Below are 20,377 nucleotides of genomic sequence, written 5' to 3' on the forward strand. Positions count from 1 at the left end.
CACGTTATTCATGTAGTTTTCCTTCTAATTTCGCAATCAACACGGTGTTTTCAGATGAAAAAAAGTACCCAAAATGCATTGTGTCGTTTTCTCGGTCAGGGGTGTTCCCTCCGTGACGTCAGGGCATCGTCATCAACTCGAATACAAGACTTCCTGAATATTCAGCGCGAGTCTTAAAACGTAAAATATAGCTATATGCGGTGTAATCTTTGTAAAATGCGCTCAGTAGAAGTCATTTGAAGTGATTTTACAAATTATGGACCTAACTTGTCCGAAGGTGTCGGTTATCCTTTAAAAATCATCGCATGTCACGTATCCGGCAAGAGTGTGTTGAAAATGGCCAAGAGAGATGCAGGTGTGATCCAAAATGTTTAATTGACTTGAAACAAATACTTGATTAGGTACTGTGCTGCGGATAAATGAAAGCTTTTCACGTGGGGCTCAAGAGTCGGCGGGGGGTTGTAGCCATTTTGTTTCAGACGATTCATCCATCCAGAGGATATGGCTTTCCTTTTGCCTACTTAGAAAAGTATTAAAAACATCATTATGTACACGCAAACAATCATATTTACATTTGTTGTGAGATCTGACGCTGAATTCTTGATTCAACTAGGTTTGCTATGTCCGACGTGCCTCAAAGACAAGAAACGTGAATGTCCTTTGACCGTAGTTTGGCGAGAGTCTGAAGCCGGGGCCGGAAATACAAACGGCGGAAGGGGATAGCGCCGTTGTCGTTCTCGATAGGGATTTTCAGTGGCGACGAATGGTCACTTGCGCTTGGAAGGGAAGCACACTAGGATGAGCTTTTATCATTGACTGCGCTCTTTTCTTTCTCCTTGGACATCTCATCACGTTTGTTATTTTTATCTTCTCGCTTTTCCCTGGTTCTGCTGGTCTCTTGGCGGTCTCTGCCGCGGTCTCTTTCACGGTCTTTGTCTCGGTCTCTGTCTTTTTCCTTTTCTCGGCCGCGGTCTTTGTCCTTCTCCCGATCTCGGGGTCTGTCTTTATCTCGGCCTCGATCTTTGTCTTTTTCTCTGTCTTTGTCTCGGCTTCTGTCTTTCTCTCCGTCCCTATCTTTTTCTCTATCTGTGTCTTTGTCTCTCTCCTTTTCTCCATCTCTGTCTCTATCTTTGTCTCTGCCTCTGTCTTTATCCCGATCTTTTTCTCTGTCCTTGTCTCTATCCCTGTCGCGGTCTTTGTCCCTTTCCTTGTCTCTGTCAGTGTCCTTTTCTCTTTCTCTCTCTCGAGCTCTGTCTTTCCCCCGGTCACGGTCTCGGTCACGGTCTCGGTCTCTGCTCCTGTCTCGTCTTTTGTCTCGCTCCCGTTCTCGGTCTTTATCGCGGATCCTCCCTCTTTCGCGATCGTAGTCCCTTCTCTCGGACTCCCTGTCCTTGACTCTGTCCTTTTCTCTTTCTCTGTCACGGTCCCTCCTCTTGTCTGCGTCTTCGTCCCTGTGTCGCTCCGCCTCTGGTTCCTTGTGTTTCTCGGGCTCTTTCCCTTTGCTGCGTTCCCGCTCTCGGCTGGATTCGCCGTCGGTGTCGCGATCTCGGCTTCGGTCGCGATCTCGGCTTCGGTCGCGATCTCGGCTTCGGTCGCGATCTCGGTTTCGGTCCCAGTCCCGCTCCCTGCTCCAGCGATTGCCCTGAGCGCGCTCCCACATGGATCTTGCAGCCAGTAGAGGGAGGTCCCGGTCTCTTCTGCTCTCGCCGGAGAGCTCCTTCAGTCTCTCTTCCAACGACTGTGAGGGAGTGGAAACTTTTTCTCGGAGGCCAACGTCAAAGTGAGCAAAGAGCTCAGAAGAGCTTTGCGGTTCCGAGCCTTCCCGGTTGGTGGTGGTTCTTCTGGCGGCTTCAGGGGAATGCCGGCGCCAGTAGTCCTCTCGCCATTGATCCGGACTGGCACCCCCCAGGCGACCAGGTGGAGCGACGGGGGCCTCGGGGGCTTTCGGTAGCAGCGGGGCAGCGTGACGGAGGGGTCTCGCCTCCTCAGAAAATAGATCAAAGCGGTAGCGCTCAGCACCACCAAAGGGCTGAGTCTGATCTCGGATGGCCCTGGTTTCCTGCTGAGTGGCGAGCGCCAGGTGATCGTTCAAAGCCCCTCGGTGTGGCGGCGAGTGCTGCCTGGGAAGGCCGAAATTGTTTCGATTCTCCAGAAGAGGCATGCGGTCCTCCAAAGCTCCTCGATGGGGCGTCGGCGAGCGAGGCCTGGCCCCCCCAAAATTTGGCATGCGGATTCACGAGTTGGCTGCTCACGTCCTTGCTCAAAGGCGGTCCCCTCGATTCATCAAAGCGGCTCGGCGGAGGAACCCGGAAAGGTGGCGCTGGCCCGTCTTTGAAAAGATTGGGGGGGTGACTTGAATGTTGCTCCGCACGTGCAAATGGACGGCCGTCATTGGCAAATTGGTCCCTGGGGTCTGACATTTGGGCCTGGACTGGCATCGGACTTGGACGGTCCCCGTACTGAGGGGGAAGGGGGCCCCTTGGCCCTGAAAAGTGGGGGAGTGCGGGGGGCCTGGTCTCAAAATGTCCCAGTGATGGGTTCGGCGGGGGTGCGGTGAAGGCCGGGGGAGGACCTCTGTTTCCTGGGAAGCTAAATGGTGGAGGTGGCCCGGCAAATCGCGGTGGAGGCAGCTGATTCTGTCCTTCGAACGTGGGAGGGAGGGGGAAGCCCGGATGGGGGCCTTGCTGTCCGCCGTGTTGGGGGGGAATGATGGGCGGCGGACCTCTCTGGCCAATCGGTGGGTATGGCGGCGGAATGAGGTTCTGAGGAGGTGGTCGCGATAGCGGCGGCAGCTGTGGGGGAGGCGGGGCGCGCGTCCATTGGTTTTGGTACGGGGGGAATGGAGACGGGGACAGGCCATACGGACGCCCGCTCTCCGCTTGAATGGGGGGACAGAGGACCGAGGGGGGGCCGTGCATCGCCGGCGGGGGTCCTGGCATGGACTGCGGCGCAGAAATACTTTGCATGGGAGGCGGGAGCGACATTGGTGGGGGGGGCCTCATCATGGTATTCTGGCCATGCCTCGGTTGAGGGGCGAGGAAACTCGACGGCGGGGGGATATCGCCCGTCGCCCGATAATCCTCGTCAAAGTCGGGCGTTGTCCTGTGATGTCGCAAATGATGAGAATGGGTGTCGCCGAGGACCGGGATGGCCGAAGTAACCGCGGAGGAGCGCGGCGGCTCGTTATAGGAGCCGCCTGTGTTTGCGTCACGGCTATCGTGGTTGTATTCTGACTGCTCACTGCTTTTTAAAATACTCGCCGCGTTTGGCCAAACGCTGTACTTGTCCATCTCGATTTCGGTCTGGACCCTCTCAGGAGTTTGCGCTTCTTCTTCTTTTTCTCCCACGTAGTCGTAATCCGGATCGGGTTCCAAAGTCTCCCCCAATAAAGGAATCGAGACCTCTTCCATTGCGGGCTCCAGGAAGGGCAGCGCGTCCGATTTAGCTTCCTCCGCTAGCAACGGCTTCTCAGGGTCTCGTGAGGAGCCTGCACACAACTGTGGTGGAGAAGACCTATCGGATGACGACTCTTCTGTAGCATCAGGCGGTGCGTCCAATGTTTTTGTTGCGCAATCGGCCGGCTGGCGAGCTTCGCGGCTCTGGCGGGGATCCCTCCGCTGGTTGATGATGGGAGGGGCCGCCGAAGCTTTCACAAGCTCTTCCACTTTTTTACCGAGTTGCATTAGCTGACAACTGGCCAGGAGGGTAGGCGGGGCCTGCAAAGCCTCGGTGGGGGGAGGGGACTCGTCGTCTTCCTTTTGCTGATTTGCTTTCTGGTCGAGGGTCTTTTCTGAATCTGTTATACCCTCACACGTGGATGCTACGGTTTCATCCGAAACGGTCGTTTTCACCTCTTCAAAGATGGAGTCGTCTTCGGGATCGTACGCCACGTCATCACCTTCACTGGGTTCCGCTTCAGGTTTCTGGACGACATCCACGGGTTTATTTAGCACTCCGTAACCCATGGCGGGGTCATACTCTTCCTCTGGGTCGTAAGGTCGGTCATCTTCATCCTCTTCCAAGTGTTTCTCTTTGGAAATCTGCGCAAACTGCTGCACAATTGGGTCGAGCATTGTCGACTGGGCCATGGAAGTTTCTGCAGCCTGCTCGGACGGAGAGCTGGAAGCTTCCGAGTCGTGCTTCTTCTTCCCAAAAAGAGTGTTGAGGATGGTCTGGAGAGGAGTGGCGGCAGGGGCGGAGGCGGGGGGAGCGGCGGACGGCGATGGAGATTCCAAACCTGTGACGACGACGGAGGACGGGACGGGCGCTTTAACGGACGACAAAATGGAAAAGACAGAGGAGGGAGGCGCGGCAACATTCGGGGGCTTGGAGGAGCTGGCGGGAGGGGACCCCGGAGGAGTCGTACTGATGGGAATTTCCAAACTTTGGCGCGCACCGCGCTCCGCTTTGACTGGAAGTGGCAACTTCGAGAGGGCGGCGTCATCCGTTTCTTTAAGTTGCAGCTTGGATCGTTTGTCATCGCTTTCCAAGGCAACGCCGGGGCGCTTTCTGTCCTTCTGGCAGATCAGGAGCCCAAGGAGAAGATTGGGGCGGGCCGGCTCAAGACCTGAAAGAGAACAAACGCATCTGACTCCAAACTCCAGTAAGGATGAACCTCGATGTTTGCATTTCTTTGCGCAAAGTGGTAGCTGTGTTTCCCGTAGGTGGCTGATACAGGGTGAGGGGGTTTGGAGGGGGGTGGGCGTCTTTTTATAATTATAATTATAATTATAACAATAATAACAATAACAATAATAATAATAAAAAATACTACTAATAAAAACACGACGAATGATTTTATTAAAAATACAAAAAATAAAAATAATAATAATAAAATAATTATACTAATACAAATAATTACAAAATAATGAAAAATAATAAATATAATAATAAAAAATAAATAATAATAATACATTAAAATAAATAATATTAATAATAGTAATAATAATAATAAAGAGAATACATATTTAGATTTATAATTATAATAATAACAACAATAACAATAATAATAAAAATACTACTAATAAAAAATACTACTAATAAAAATAATAATAAAAATATGACAAATGATAATACTAAAAATACAAAAAAATAAAAATAAAAATAATAACAATAATAATAATACAATAATTATACTAATACAAATAATTAGAAAATAATGAAATATAATAAATATAATAATAATAATTTAAAAAAAATAATAATAGAGAATACATATTTAGATTTATCTGGTCATTTTGGTCTGAAAAAGTCGGAAATCTGCCAATCGCCGGAAAATTCTCATCCCTGTACATAACGTTGCTTCAAAAACAACTTGAAAATGGGATCTTCATAATAATAATAATAATAAATTTCATTTATCAGCGCCTTTCAAAACTCTCAAGGTCACTTTACAGTCACAGGATCAGTTTTTCTGTGAGTGAGCAGCGGAAGCCACACGTTCACTCAACCGGGAATAACTGGATAGATAACCGGGAAAAGATAGCTAGCTAGGTAGCCAGCAACGGTGACCCTGTTCAACCGGGAATAACTCAAATAGATCAAGTTAGCTAATTAGCTAATAGATAATTAATCGCTAGCTACCTAGCTAGTTAGACAGCTAATAGATAGCAAATAGATAGCTAGCCAGGGAGCCAGCAACGGTGACCCCGTTCAACTGGGAATAACTCAAATAGATCAAGTTAGCTAACTAGCTAATAGATAATTAATCGCTAGCTACCTAGCTAGTTAGACAGCTAATAGATAGCAAGCTAGGTAGCCAGCAACGGTGACCCCGTTCAACCGGGAATAACTCAAATAGATTAAGTTAGATAGCTAGCTAATAGATAGCATGCTAGCCAGCTAATAGATAGCAAATAGATATCTAGCAAAATAGCTAGCTAGGTAGCCAGCAACGGTGACGCCGTTCAACCGTGAATAACTTCAGATGATTCTGATTCTGAATAGATCAAGTTAGCTAACTAGCTAATAGATAACTAATAGCTAACTAGCTAGCTAGTTAGACAGCTAATAGATAGCTAGCTAGGTAGCCAGCAACGGTGACCCCGTCCAACTGGGAATAACTCAAATAGATCAAGTTAGCTAGCTAGCTAATAGATGACTAATAGATAGCGAGCTAGCTAGTTAGACAGCTAATAGATAGCTAGCTAGGTAGCCAGCAACAGTGACCCCGTTCAACTGGGAATAACTCAAATAGATCAAGTTAGCTAGCTCGCTAATAGATAACTAATAGATAGCTACCTAGGTAGTTAGACAGCTAATAGATAGTAAATAGATAGCTAGCTAGGTAGCCAGCAACGGTGACCCCGTTCAACCGGGAATAACTCAAATAGATCTAGTGAGCTAGCTCGCTAGCTAATAGATGACTAATAGATAGCTTGCTAGCCAGCTAATAGATAGCAAATAGATATCTAGCTAAATAGCCAGCAACAGTGACCCCGTTCAACAGGGAATGACTCAAATAGATCAAGTTAGCTAACAGAAAACTAATAGCCAGCCAGACAGCCAACAGATAGCAAAGCCCTTGCATTTTTAATATTTGTATGAATCCTGTCAAGAAGCCGAGGCATAAACAAGCTGTCGGTGGAGCAACCCTTGAGTAGTATACCTGGTCCATCAAACGGTAAAAGTTTGGCCGGCAGTGGGTCCTTTGAACTCAAAGGGATTAGGTAGAGGTCTTTAATCCGCCGGTTGCTGTTCGCGACCACCCCAAATCTTTTCCTGCTGCTGAAGTAACAGAAGAGAGAGACATAAGCCACTTCCTCTTCCTCTGTGGCCGGCTGGAATCGGATCAGGCACAGCTCCTGTGAGCAGCAAGAGTGAAAACATCAATTCGGGGGTAGAAAAAATAAATGAATAAAAACATTTGTGACAATTCGTCTGTGTAAGCTCTCAGTCGCACAGGAGTGGTCCATCGATGAGAGTTTCTTCAGCCGTCATCTGTACTTCTTTGAAGGTGTCGGATGTTTCGCTTTTTAGCCAAGAGGCTTCGTCAGCGAACTAAAATTTGCTGGTATTTTGGCCCTATATATATATAAACAGTGAGACTTCAATTTACGAACACCTTATCTTAGAAACATTTCGTCTAACGAACGTCAAATTTATGAAAATTAAACCTTATAATAAGCACTATTTTCATAATACAATCCCACCACGGCTGGTGGAGTAATCTTCGGCGGAAGAACACCAAAGCACACGACCTTCGGATCTGGCGGAGTGATCTTCGGCGGAGGCACACGACGGAACAGCGCTCCAGCCGCCGCTACTTTCCACACCCCCTCTCATTGAATGCACACGTCGATCGCCTACTTGGAGCTTTTTGCTGATAATTTTACTATGATGGGACCTAAAAAACCCACCACAGGCTCGTGTTCAGCCCAAGAAGACACACAATAAAATCACCGTCGCTGAGAAGAAGGAGATAATTAAAAAACACGAACGAGGTGTGTGTTTGTGTGATTTAGTGGCCGAGCACGACTATGCTAAGTCAACCATTGCTACCATTCTCCGAAACAGAGAAGCCATCAAAGGTGCGTCTGTTGCAAAAGGTTTTTCCGTGCTCTCAAAGCGACGGTCACGGGCAATCGAAGAAGTTGAAAAACTTCTGTTAATTTGGATTCCCGAAAAGCAGCTATCCGGCGACAGCGTGAGTAAAGCTATTTTATGCGAGAAAGCACGGCTAATGCACGCCGATATCGGCATGCGCCAACCTGGAAGTTCGGCGCTTATTGAGGAGCCAGCAACTTATTTAAAGCCAGCAACGGATGGTTCGAGAAGATCTGAGGGCGAGGAGGAGGTGGGTGCAGTATCAAGTGAGCTCATAAAGGCAATGTTGGCAAAGTGGAATGATGTGCAGGCTTTTAGCGAACAGTTCCATCCAGAAAAGGCTGTGGCGATGACAATCGTCAACATGATGAACGATAATGTGATGCCTCAGCTTCGTAAGACCTTACAAATCAGAAAGCAACAGGTGTCAACTAAGAGGTTTTTAATCAGCAAAAATGATGAGGAGTCTCCAAAGAAGCAAAGAAGAGAAGCCACACCAGAGGTTAAGTTACCAACAGTCCTTACGGAAGGTGACTCTCCTTCCATAAGCCATCAACGACCATCAAAAAGGTAAATAAAACGTTATTTTACAGCACAGTTTACTTCTTTAATTACAGTCCTCATGTAATGTGCCTCTCTTTCCAAGCACCAATTCCATATACAGTAAAGTCTCGTTATATCGATATCGGATATATCGATAGTCCCGGTTATATCAATACTATTTGTATGCACGCACGGAGAAAGTTACATGCAAATAGGGTCGGATATATCGATAGTCCCGGTTATATCGATATTTTTTCGGACTCCCTTGAATATCGATATAACGAGACTTTACTGTATATATATATATAACTACTGTCCAGACGTGGCGGTGACAAACTCTCCTATGATGGGTCCCTGCTCTCAAGTTGAGGGAGCAGAGGATTATTCCCTGAGACTACACTGATTACTTCTATTGTCCTGCCTGATTATGGGGTCTATGACTGGCCTGATTGCCCCATAGCATAATTGAGCCTATGTGGTCTCAGAAGTCTGTTGTAAGAACAATGTAGTTTTTATGAAAATAGCTTCTTTTACTCCCCTTCTTAAACCATCTATTTTCTTTCACGAAGATTTTAACCTCACTGTCGTCAAATATGTGGTTGCTACCTCTTAGGTGCATATGTACTGCAGGTTGAGGCCCTCTGCAGTACATATGGTGATACCAGAGCAAATGGGGAAATCAGGCCAGTCGTAGACCATATAATCAGGCAGGACAATAAAAGTAATCAGTGTAGTCTCAGGGAATAGTCCTCTGCTCCCCCCAACCTGAGAGAAGGGACCTATCATAGCAGAGTCTGGCACTGCCACGTCTGGACAGTAGGGATATATATATATATATATATACACAGGGCCAAAACTACCAGCAAATTTTACTTCGCTGATGAAGCCTCTTGGATAAGAAGCGAAACGTCCGACACCTTCAAAGAAGTACAGATGACGGCTGAAGAAATCTTCTCATCGATTTGTGACAATTCGCCGTTTGCACAAACCTTGGACAAAGAGGTTTTTAACTTGCCAACGTAGTCCCACACCGTGTTTGGAGAGATGCGTCCTCCAACGTGAATGGTGTCAGGCAAATCCTGCGGAGACAAGAGGAAATGTCATTTTACCCCCCCACCCGACACACGCAGCAAACAAGGCGAGCCGATTCAGAATTTGACTGACCTCTTTTAGATACTCAAACGAGCCTGAGACCAGGTAAGCTTTGGTGACAAACTTTGCCACGGACTGCATGTTAATGAAGCCTTTCCAAACCCTTTCTTGACCGTGGAGGAAGATTGCAGTCTCCCCCTCCGGAGGAGGCTCAGAAGTACTGTGGGGGGCGGGGGGGAGAGACAGCATCTTATTAAACTATTCCGGGTTGAGTGAACGCTGGCGCGTGTGGCTGCCGCTGCTCACCCACAGAAAAACTGAACCTGTGATTGTAAAGTGACCTTGAGAGCTTTGAAAGGCGCTTAAAAATGAAATGTATTATTATTATTATTATTATTTCCGCGTTTGTTCAAAAGAAGGTAGCCTCAGTTTCTGAGATGAGACACTCAATTACGGATAAGGTTGCAAATACCACCTCCCTTCGAACGATTTCATTTCAACTCAACATGGCAGGCTACATGACATCACATTACCGAAACCGGTGCAGCGACGGCGAACCAAATTCCCTCACCTGCAATGTTGTGTTCGTACATCGCTCGATGCGATTAAAAACGGAATGGACCATATTTTCGGGGCGATACGGTGCATTGAAAAGCCTTTAATTTTTTTCAAAAGTTCCTGATTTATTTATCTAGCTATCCAGCTATCTCACTCACTAGCTATCTATTTGCTATCTAGCTCCCTGGCAAGCTATGTATTGGCTATATAGCTATGTGGCTGGCTTGCTATCCATCTATCTTGTGAGTTTTGAGAGACGCTTATAAATGAAAAGTATTATTATTATTATTATTATTATTATTATTATTATTATAATAAAGACGCCCACACCCCTCACAACCTCCTCACATGAACTTGATCTATATCAATTATTCCCGGTTGAACGGGGTCACCGTTGCTGGCTACCTAGCTAGCTATCTATTTGCTATCTACTAGCTGTCTAACTATCTAGCTAGCTAGCTATTAGTCATCTATTAGCTAGCTAGCAAGCTAGCATTAATTTGATCTATTTGACGTCTGAGTAAGCTCTCAGTCGTACAAGAGTGGTCTATCGATGAAAAGGTTTCTTCAGCCGTCATCTGTACTTCTTTGAAGGTGTTGGACGTTTCGCTTCTTATCCAAGAAACTTCATCAGCAAACAACAAACTGGGTCAAAGTGGGGCAATCAGGCCAGTCGTTAGTCAGAACGACAGGAACTATCAGTGGAGCTGCTTCAGGGAGTAGTCCTCTGCTCCCCCCAACCTGAGAGCAGGGACCTATCATAGCAGAGTCCGGCACCGCCATGTCTGGACAGTAGGTGTGTATATATATATATATATATATATATATATATATATATATATATATATATATATATATATATATATCGTTATATCGATAGTCCCGGTTATATCGATATATTTATATACGCACGGAGAAAATTACAGATAGATAGATATATAGATAGATAGATAGATAGATAGATAGATAGATAGATATATAGATATATATATATATATATATATATATATATATATATATATATATATATATATATATATATATATATATAGGGCCTAAACTACCAGTAAGACTAGAGTTTGCTGACGAAGTTTCTTGGATAAGAAGTGAAACGTCCGACACCTTCAAAGAAGTACAGATGACGGCTGAAGAAACCTTTTCATCGATTGATCTATTTGAGTTATTCCCGGTTGAACAGGGTCACCGTTGTTGCCTAAATAGCTAGCTATCTATTTGCTATGTATTAGCTGTGTAACTAGCTAGCTAGCTATGTATTAGTTATCTATTATCTAGCTAGCTAACTTCATCAATTTGAGTTATTCACGGTTGAGTGAACGCTGGAATATTTGGCTGACGCTACTCACCCACAGAAAGACGGATGCTGTGACTGTAAAGTGACCTTGAGAGTTTTGAAAGGTGCTTAGAATTGAAATGTATTATTATTATTATTATTATTATAAAAAGACGCCCACACCACTACCAACCTCCTCACCCTAACTTGATCTATATGAGTTATTACCAGTTGAACGGGGTCACTGTTGCTGGCTACCTAGCTAGCTATCTATTAGCTGTGTAACTAGCTAGCTAGCTATCTATTAGTCATCTATTAGCTCGCTAGCTAACGTGATCTATTTGAGTTATACCCGGTTGAACGGGGTCAGCGTTGGTGGCTACCTAGCTAGCTATCTATTTGCTATCTATTAACTGTCTAACTAGCTAGTTAGCTATTAGTTATCTATTAGCTAGCTAGCTAACTTTTGAGTCATTCTCGGTTGAGTGAACGCTGGTGCATTTTGAATGGCACTTATAAATGAAATGTATTATTATTGTTATTCATTTTTTCTCAAAAGAGCGCAGAAAGTCGATACACATGACAGCGAATACGTTTTTGAAACAAGCTCTTGCCACGAGCTGAGGTGAATAAAACATCCCGTTATAAGCCCAGGTACCTTATTTGCGCTGGTTTGGACAAAGCCAGTGAGGGCGGAGGAGCAGGCGGCATGGGAAGGGAAGCCTTGGCTCCAGCGTCCAAAGGAGCCACGACCGGAAGCGGGAGCACCTCCGCTGCGGGTTTTTCCGGAGATGCGTGCGCAACGCCGACGCCGTGCCTGGCCATGCGTGGATCTCTGCGTGTGATGCTGACGGAGGACACGGCGGGCGCCACAGCCGGCAAGGATTGCATGGGTGGAGTCTTCTTTGGGTCTTCTTGGTAAAGTTGCGCCTGCGACTCCAGGATAGCTGGCTCGGTGACAAACTGGTACGGCAGAGGCATGAGCTGCTGCTGCTGGTATGCCGCCGCGGCCATTTGCGGTTGGCCGATAACGCCGCCGGCAGCCAGCTCGGGTGTCTTCGGAAGTTTATTTTTTTTCGATGCCAGCTCCTCTTCCGTCTTCTGACCTAAATCAGGGATGAGAATGACAAATGAGAAAGACGTCAGAAAAAAAAGGGGGGGGGGGGGCACACACACACACACACACACACACACACACACACACACACACACACACACACACACACACACACACACACACACACACACACGCGTATACATATATCCTGTGACTGCAAAGTGACCTTGAGTTTTGAAAGGTGCTTATAAATGAATTGTATTATTGTTATTATTATTATTATTATTATTAGCTATCTATTAGCTAGCTAGCGAGCTTTCTATCTATTTGAGTTACTTCCGGGTTGAGTGAACGCTGGCGCGTGTGGCGAACGCTGCTCACCCACAGAAAAACATATCCTGTAAAGTGACCTCGAGAGTTTTGAAAGGCGCTTAGAAATCTAATGTATTATTGTTCTTAATTACCATTAGCTATCTATTAGCTAGCTAGATAGCTATCTATTAGCAATCTAGCTAGCTATTTGGTTATCTAGCTAGCTATCTAACGTATCCTGTGAATTTAAACAGCTTCTTCCCCCAAGCCATTAACTCTTTGAACTCTTTCAACAGTAGCCCAAATGGAACTGTATAGTGCCACTTAGCAATTCTTTGATGATGATACTAGTGCAGCGTGTTCTACCCTAAACAAATTCCTTGTGTGTTCTACATACTTGGCAATAAAGATAAAGATGAAGATGATGATTCTGTAAAGTCACTTTGACAGTTTAAAGAATCAGAATCAGAATCAGAATCATCTTTATTGCCAAGTATGTAGAACACACAAGGAAACACACAAGGCGCTTATAAATCAAATGTATTATTATTATGAATACAATTTCTTCTTATTATTATTATTATTATTGGTTGATGAAAGAGCACATGCATTTTCAAGTGAAAATGTCCAACTTTTGGACTCCAACCCTGGTCATTCAATTATAGTCAAACCTGGGTCTTCGAGTGTCTTGGTTCTCAATCAATTTGGTTTTTGACCAAAAATTTCGAGTTTTTTATGCAACTGAAAATGGGTTATCAACCAAACTGAGCACACATGAATGAACTTGACTCCCTCCACTTCACTTCCTGGTGTCATGTCTCATAGTGACCGCTGCATTAGAATAATAATAATAATAATAATAATAATAATCATCATCAATTTCATTTATAAGCGCCTTTCAAAACTCTCAAGGTCACTTTACAGTCACAGGATACGTTTTTCTGTGGGTGAGCAGCGGCAGCCACACGCGCCAGCGTTCACTCTATCCGGAATAACTCAAATACAGTGAGACCTCAACTTACGAACTTAATTGGTTCCCAGACAGAGTGTGCAAGGAGAAAAGTGTGTATCAAAAAAAAATTCCATAGGAAACCATTAAAATGGGAATAATCCGTGGGAACACCGTTTGCAACAGACGCACCTTTGATGGCTTCTGTGTTCCGGAGAATGGGAGCAATGGTTGACTTAGCATAGCCGTGGTCGGCCACTAAATCACACAAAAGCACACGTCGTTCGTGTTTTTCAATTATCTCCTTCTTCTCAGCGACGGTGATTTTATTTTGTGTCTTCCTGCGCTGAATACGAGCCTGTGGTGGGTTTTTTTTTTCGGTCCCATAATAGTAAAATTATCAGCAAAAAGCTCCAAGTAGGCGATCGACGTGTGCATTCAATGAGAGGGGGTGTGCAAAGTAGCGCCGGCTGGAGCGCTGTTCGGTCGTGTGCTTCCGCCGAAGATCACTCCGCCAGCCGTGGTGGGTGTGTATTATGAAAATAGTGCTTATTATAAGGTTTAATTTTGTTGAAAAGTTTGTAAGATAAGGTGTTTGTAAGTTGAGGTCTCAATGTAGATAGAAAGCTACCTAGCTAATAGATAGTTAATAGCTGGCTAGCAACAGCTGAAGCTGTTACAAAGTGCTAACATGGACAAAAGGCAAATGCTGCCCCCTCGTGGAAAGGAAAAAACATTGCCAGAGGTCTGACCAGCACTTTACTGGCACCCAAGCATGAAAACACAAAACTCGAACAAATTCGGGAATGGCGCTCTACGTCATATTTTCAATTCTCAAAAATTTTTGAATGGCAGTGAGTGGCTAATTGGTGTGGTTTTTGTGGAATCATATGTGAATTGTGGTAATTTCGATTTGTATGACATTTTTATTTAATCACTTAACTCATTCACTGCCACGTAGTGTTCCATTGTGAGCAAGCGTGTATGTATTGTTCAATATCGATAAAAAAAAAGCAGACATGGATGACATTGATTATAATGGGCAATGTTTCAGTTTTCAAACAAATTGGTTTCCCAACAGGTTTCTAGAACGGATTATGGTAGAAAACCCACCTTTGACTGTATGTCAAAAATTGTGACGCATGGCAACACAAGTAGTCGCTAATTCTCAACAGCAAACGTGGTGCAACGGGGCGACCTAAGCGCCCCCCCCCCCCCACCCTCCCCGCCCGACCCCGTTTGGTTACCTGTGCAGATTTTACAGTTGAGGTCAAAGAGATGAGTCTTGTGTTCTGATGTGGTGTCTTTGAGCATGCTACTGAAAACATCCGGCATGCTGCCGCTGCCCTCAAAAGCAGATGGCTGTGGCGGCCCAGCTGAAGCGGTGAGGTTGGGCTCATCTTGGTCCTGAGGAAATCACAACAGATCCAGGTCAAAACCCACAAAAAAAACTTCAAGTCCCTGGACACCCGCCACTCAATGCAAAGTAGTTTCAGGAGGAAGAGTACAGATTTCAAGAGCTGCATTGCCGAGGCAACCGTTGCACAAAGTGTTGAAAGGAGCTTAGAGAGGCAGTGCGCCAGCACTTACGACAGAAGAAGCCACGCGAGAAGATGACGCTGTGGCAGGGATACATACATCTGCATCTGATGGGGGCGGGGCATCGTCTGCATCCGCGCTATGAGAGTCGCGCCGGTTGCTAATTTTGGAATGAGACGAATGGGCCCTGGCACCTGAGGACTGGGCCTGCGAATGAATAATAATAATAATAATAATAATAATAATACATTTCATTTTAAGCGCCTTTCAACGCTCTCAAGGACACATTACAGTCACAGACAAGCATAGGTACAATAATAAATAAAATCTAATCACAAATAGAATACAATAAATAAATTCCAGTTATAAATAGAAACAAGAGAAAGAGCTGCACAGAAAATGCGATTTTAAATAGGGGGGTTTTGAGATGGGGTTTGAAGGTGGGAAGAGAATAAATGTGACGAATGTTGGGAGGAAGTGAGTTCCAGAGTTTGGGGGCAGAGCAGCTGAAAGCCCTGTCCCCCATCATGCTGAGACGGGGGGGGGGGGGGGGGGGGCATACAGAGGTGGAGGGAGGAAGAGAATATGAGGGAACGAGAGGGAATAGAAATTTGAAGAAGGTCAGATAGGTAAGGGGATTGGACGTGTCATGTTCAAGAATGGCTGTCACCAAAACCCTTTTCCTTGAAGGAGAAGAAAGAATCACCTTGGGTGGATCGGGCTTCTTCCACTCCGACATCTCCTTGGAAATCATGTCTTCGGCGCTCAGTCGGACCAGTCGGAAAGGGCTCACCTCGCCGCCAATCACCCTGTAGAACAGGCCCTAAAGCAGGGGTGGGAGAACATTTTCACTCACAGGCCACAATGGGTTCTAAAATTTGACAGAGGGCATTTGGAGGGAAGTGTTAGGGCCAGATGTACTAAACCTAAAGCATCAAAGGACTGACACCATTTTCTTGTTTCCTGACATCAGAAAAACGTTTTATAGCATCTAAAATACCCAAAACACAGGCAACTATGGATGGGCAGGCAATTTTTTGTCATGAGTTTCAGACACTGTTTTTACTATCATTTTCATGTTTGGCGGGCCGCATTAAAAGCCGAACGGGCCCGTATGTGGCCCATAGTTTGCCCATGTTCCCTCAACACACACATCATTTCGTCTCTCCTCAAAATGGCAACGGTTTTCTGAGCACAGCCTCTCACCTTGTTTTTAGGGTCCTTGAGGTTGAACATGAGCAAGCGGTACTTGTTTTTGTACTTGCTGTCGGTGCTAAGGCAAAGGTTGAACATCTCTTTCTCGATGGCAGCCGCCAGCCTGGCAACTTCGCTCTCCGTCATTTTCAAATCGTCGCTGTCGCTCACCCTGGCAGGAAGGAGAGAGAAGCAACGGCGTTGACCTCCAACAAACGTGCTTTGAGAAGAAAGCTTTTTGGCGAGTCTCACCTCTTGAAGAGGATGTCAGTCAGAGAGCGACGGATGTTCTGTCTCATCTGGTGGTTGGGGGCCGACGGTCCGGTGGAAGCGGAGGCCGCCGCTGAGGACGCCGCCGCTGAGGACGCCGCCGCATGGTGCGAGCGGTGGGAGGACGAGTGACTAGCCGAAGACGCCGGAGACGCCGGGACTCTGGAGGACGACGACGACTGACGATGGGACGGAGAGTCCTTTTGCTGAGGCTGCTTCTTTGGAATGGTAAAGTTGGTCTTGGTGACCCTCAGTGCTCCCGTGACGTGGATTGGCCCTGGAGGATAAGAGGACGCCGATGGGGTTGTCGACAGGGTCGTCGATGAGGTCGTTGATGAGGTCGTTGACGAGGTCGTCGTCCGCGCCTTCTTGGCCTTCGCTGCAGATTTACTTGGAGGAGTGGCAGACCGCTTAGATGCTTTGGAGCTGCTGGACTGAGAGGATGACTTCTTGCTCTTCGGAGACACCCTGGATGACCTGGTGGTCATGGTCTTCTTCCTCTTGGTAGGTGTCTTGGAGTCAGAGGAAGGTTTCACGCGAGCAGGAATCTGCTTCTTTGTCTTCTTCTCTTGTTTGGGCGGGGCTGCGAGACAAAAGAAAAAACGCCAAACAAATTGACAATTTGCCACCAAAATCCAGCAGACATTTAAACAGCTTCTTCCCCCGATAAATTAAACTCTTTAAACAGTAATCCAAATAGAACTGTATAGTGCCTCTTTGCAATTTTTTTATGATACTAGTGCAGCGTGTTCTACCAGAAACAAATTCCTTGTGTGTTCTACATACTTGGCAATAAAGATGATTCTGAACACAACATGAGTCAATGAAGACTGCAGACTCGTTCACTTTGTGGACTCAAAACACCTTGTGTAGTTGGATACAGCAGCGAACAACCCTCATCATTTTAATGAGGCGAGATTTGCAGCGACAGCATCCATCCTGGACATAGACGAGCTTCAATCTGAGACGGAGCAATGTTGTTGCATCTTGTCATCCAAACTGACTTTTTTAAGTAAGTTTGCGATGAGTCATCAATTAGGTATTAGCACTGTGATTGGCTGGCTAACGGTTCAGGGTGCCCCTCACCAACTGTCCGAAGACGGGTAACATAGGCTCCGGCAAACCCATCCCCACCCCCTAGCAAATGGCAGGACAGACGCAGCAGATCGGAAACTGGTTGAATAGCTAGCTATAGCATTCACCACTTTGACTGTGTTGACATTTTTTCCGCGAGCTGGCGTTCCAATTCCCAAACTCTGCAAAATGACATAAAAATTAAGAAATCCAAATTCTCACAACCTTCCCATTATGTCGGCAATCAATCCTCGGAGAGTTTGACATGTTAACAGGGACAAGCTATACATGCAGACTCACTCACTGCAATGATACCAAATGCCAAGTCAAGCAGTGGTCACATTTTACAAACACGTACGCGACATCCGCACTGACTTGTCTGTCTCCTGCGAAAGACAAACGAGGAACCACGCTGACTTTTCAAAGGGCCCCAAATGGTCATGTGGTCAATCGAAATTGGCCCCTGGGCACCATCAAACAGAACATGTAAGCATCCACATGGAAGGTGTGAAGGGACGCTGGTCGCATGGCATGTCTGCTTCATTCACTCTTGTGCAGGTACATCGCCGCTTCCTTCTTTCAGCGTGACCTTTGACCTCTTCCTCCTTTTCTCCAGTCAGGATAGGATTTGCTTCACCCGCTTGCCATCCGGGACACGGTCTGGACCATCTCGGCGTACGCCGCCTTTTTTGTCGCACCTGACGTAATCGTTTATGTCGTCGACTTCCAAAGAGATCCAAATCACAAGCCAACACTGCTCAGAATAATCAATCAATGAAGGCATCCAAAAATCTGTCTGGTCACATCATTTTTTATTTTAAGGCAGTTTTTCCCACTAGAAAGGTTGCATTGGAACGAATGACCTCGCGACGACTTCAAACATAGCGGCTCCCCACTCTCTCTCCCGGCAAATTGGCATTTGTGTTTGTTTGTTATTCATTATAAGTGCCTTTTTCATCTGTGCTGTATGTCATGCATATTAGTATATTTGACAATAAAGCTGACTTTGATAACAAACAAAAGTCACCACATGAGCTCAGGGGTCACTTTTGTGGCGTTACCAGTGGGGTTCGTTCGTCCCACGATAAGCTCGCAGGGCGGGTTTACAAAGCAGTACAAAGGCATACCTGCCGGTGAAATTATCTGCTGTGATGGACCCATGGAGAGGAGCGGTAAACAGACCACACACACACAGCCATTTTTTCCAAAACAACCTGGCCGTGACCTAAATACTAAAATTGAAATCTGGCCATCTGATTGGACACTAAAATTGAAATCTGGCATTTGAAATTTCAGGTAGAAAGTGACGACGCAGAGGCCAGGTGGTTTATCTAAGGACCAGATTGAGAGATCCGTCAAAGCCCAAAGGGCAATTTGGCAAGGCACTTTAGTGTCACCGCCCCAGGCCATCAAAGGACTCCCCCTATTCATACTAGCCGGGGACACATTTTGCAAAGTTGGCAATTTCTTAGAAGCTTCTGACATGCCTCAGCAAGTCAATTGGTTGTTGAGAATGCCTCCCCAAGTGCTGTTTTATATTCACCCAAAAGTCAGACCACAGGCTTACCTTTTCAGCAGCTGCCACTCTCCTATCCAGAGCCCCCCGTCATATCAAAATCACACAAATCATGATTACGTCTAACACAGAAAAGGTGACAAAGTTTCCCGTTTCAGGTTACGCTAGCGTGAAAAAAACGGCTACGGGGAAAACAAACATTGATTTGAACAAAAAGACCCTCAAAGAGATACATACACTTTTTGTTTAACACTGTGGTTGATATGGGTGGAGTCTTTTCTTGTGGTAGGGCCATAATGTAATTATGGTCGCTGCACCAGGACGCCGTGGTAGGGGGCGGCGGCTGCTCCACGGCATGCGCGTCTTCGTCATCCTCATCAGGGTCGTAGTCGTGATCTCCAATGTCGCTCTCCGGGTCCTCCCCGCTGTCCCTCCGGGACCTCGTCCGACTGCCGGCTGACGTCTGAACGGATCAAACAGGTGCGCATAATGTCACTTTCTTTGCCATTTTGAAATTTGCCAAACTTCGCCGGACCGGATGGATTGCATCCGACGGTTGTTGCCCGTTTGCACAGCAGTGTGCCAAAACATTTTCAGGTACGGCGGATACGGGACAAATGTCCATCCATTATACAGACGGACAGCTTCTTCTCATAAGGACGGCGGGCGTGCCGTAGCCTAGCCACTTTTCATAACTAATTGTTGTGTTACAAAAGAAACTTGCTTGTAGTATTATTTCAATATGGACAAACTGTCCACAACCATAATAAAAGTTTATGTGACTTCCGGGCGCGTGTGGATGCCGTTGCTCACCCACAGAAAAAATATCATGTAAAGTCACCTTGAGAGTTTCTAAAGGCGCTGATAAAGGAAATGTATTATTATTATTATTATTATTATTAAAAGACGCCCACACCCCTCCCAACCTCCTGACCCTAACTTTATCTATTTGAGTTATTCCCGGTTGAACGGGGTCACCGTTGCTGGCTACCTAGCCAGCTATCTATTTGCTATATATTAGCTGTCTAACTAACTAGCGATCTAGCTATCTTTTAGTCATCCATTAGCTAGCCTGCTAACTTGATCTATTTGAGTTATTCCCAGTTGAACAGGGTCACCGTTGCTGGCTACCTAGCTAGCTAGCTATTTGCTATTTATAAGCTGTCTAACTAACTAGCTAGTTAGCTATCTATTAGTTATCTATTAGCTAGCTAACTTGATCTATTCGAGTTATTCTCGGTTGAGTGAACGCTGGCGCATGTGGCTGCCGCTGCTCACCCACAGAAAAATGGATCCTGTGACTGTAAAGTGACCTTAAGAACTTTGAAAAGCGCTTATAAATGAAATGTATTATTATTATTATCATCAACTGGTGGCTAGCCAATCGCAGGACAGACACAGGCAAAGAACCGTTCATGCTCACAGTCACACCTTTAA

At 45.9% G+C, this 20,377-nt stretch overlaps 1 protein-coding gene across 1 annotated transcript in view; it reads right to left on the reverse strand.

Annotated features, from left to right (window-relative positions):
- Positions 1-356: 356 nt before the first annotated feature.
- Positions 357-20,377, reverse strand: part of LOC148890841 (uncharacterized) — a 35,905-nt gene continuing 15,884 nt past the window's right edge. Inside the window, 12 exon segments of the mRNA XM_089009609.1 lie at positions 357-2,218; positions 2,220-4,567; positions 6,608-6,803; positions 9,078-9,167; positions 9,253-9,400; positions 11,688-12,135; positions 14,595-14,754; positions 14,938-15,093; positions 15,593-15,709; positions 16,093-16,252; positions 16,333-16,933; positions 19,178-19,403. Coding sequence (XP_088865735.1) covers positions 794-2,218; positions 2,220-4,567; positions 6,608-6,803; positions 9,078-9,167; positions 9,253-9,400; positions 11,688-12,135; positions 14,595-14,754; positions 14,938-15,093; positions 15,593-15,709; positions 16,093-16,252; positions 16,333-16,933; positions 19,178-19,403 — 6,075 coding nt within the window. The 3' untranslated portion in view covers positions 357-793.

The sequence above is a fragment of the Hippocampus bargibanti genome, linkage group LG12 (assembly GCF_051943395.1).
Source record: "Hippocampus bargibanti isolate YZ-2025 linkage group LG12, ASM5194339v1, whole genome shotgun sequence".
Classification (NCBI taxonomy): domain Eukaryota; kingdom Metazoa; phylum Chordata; class Actinopteri; order Syngnathiformes; family Syngnathidae; genus Hippocampus; species Hippocampus bargibanti.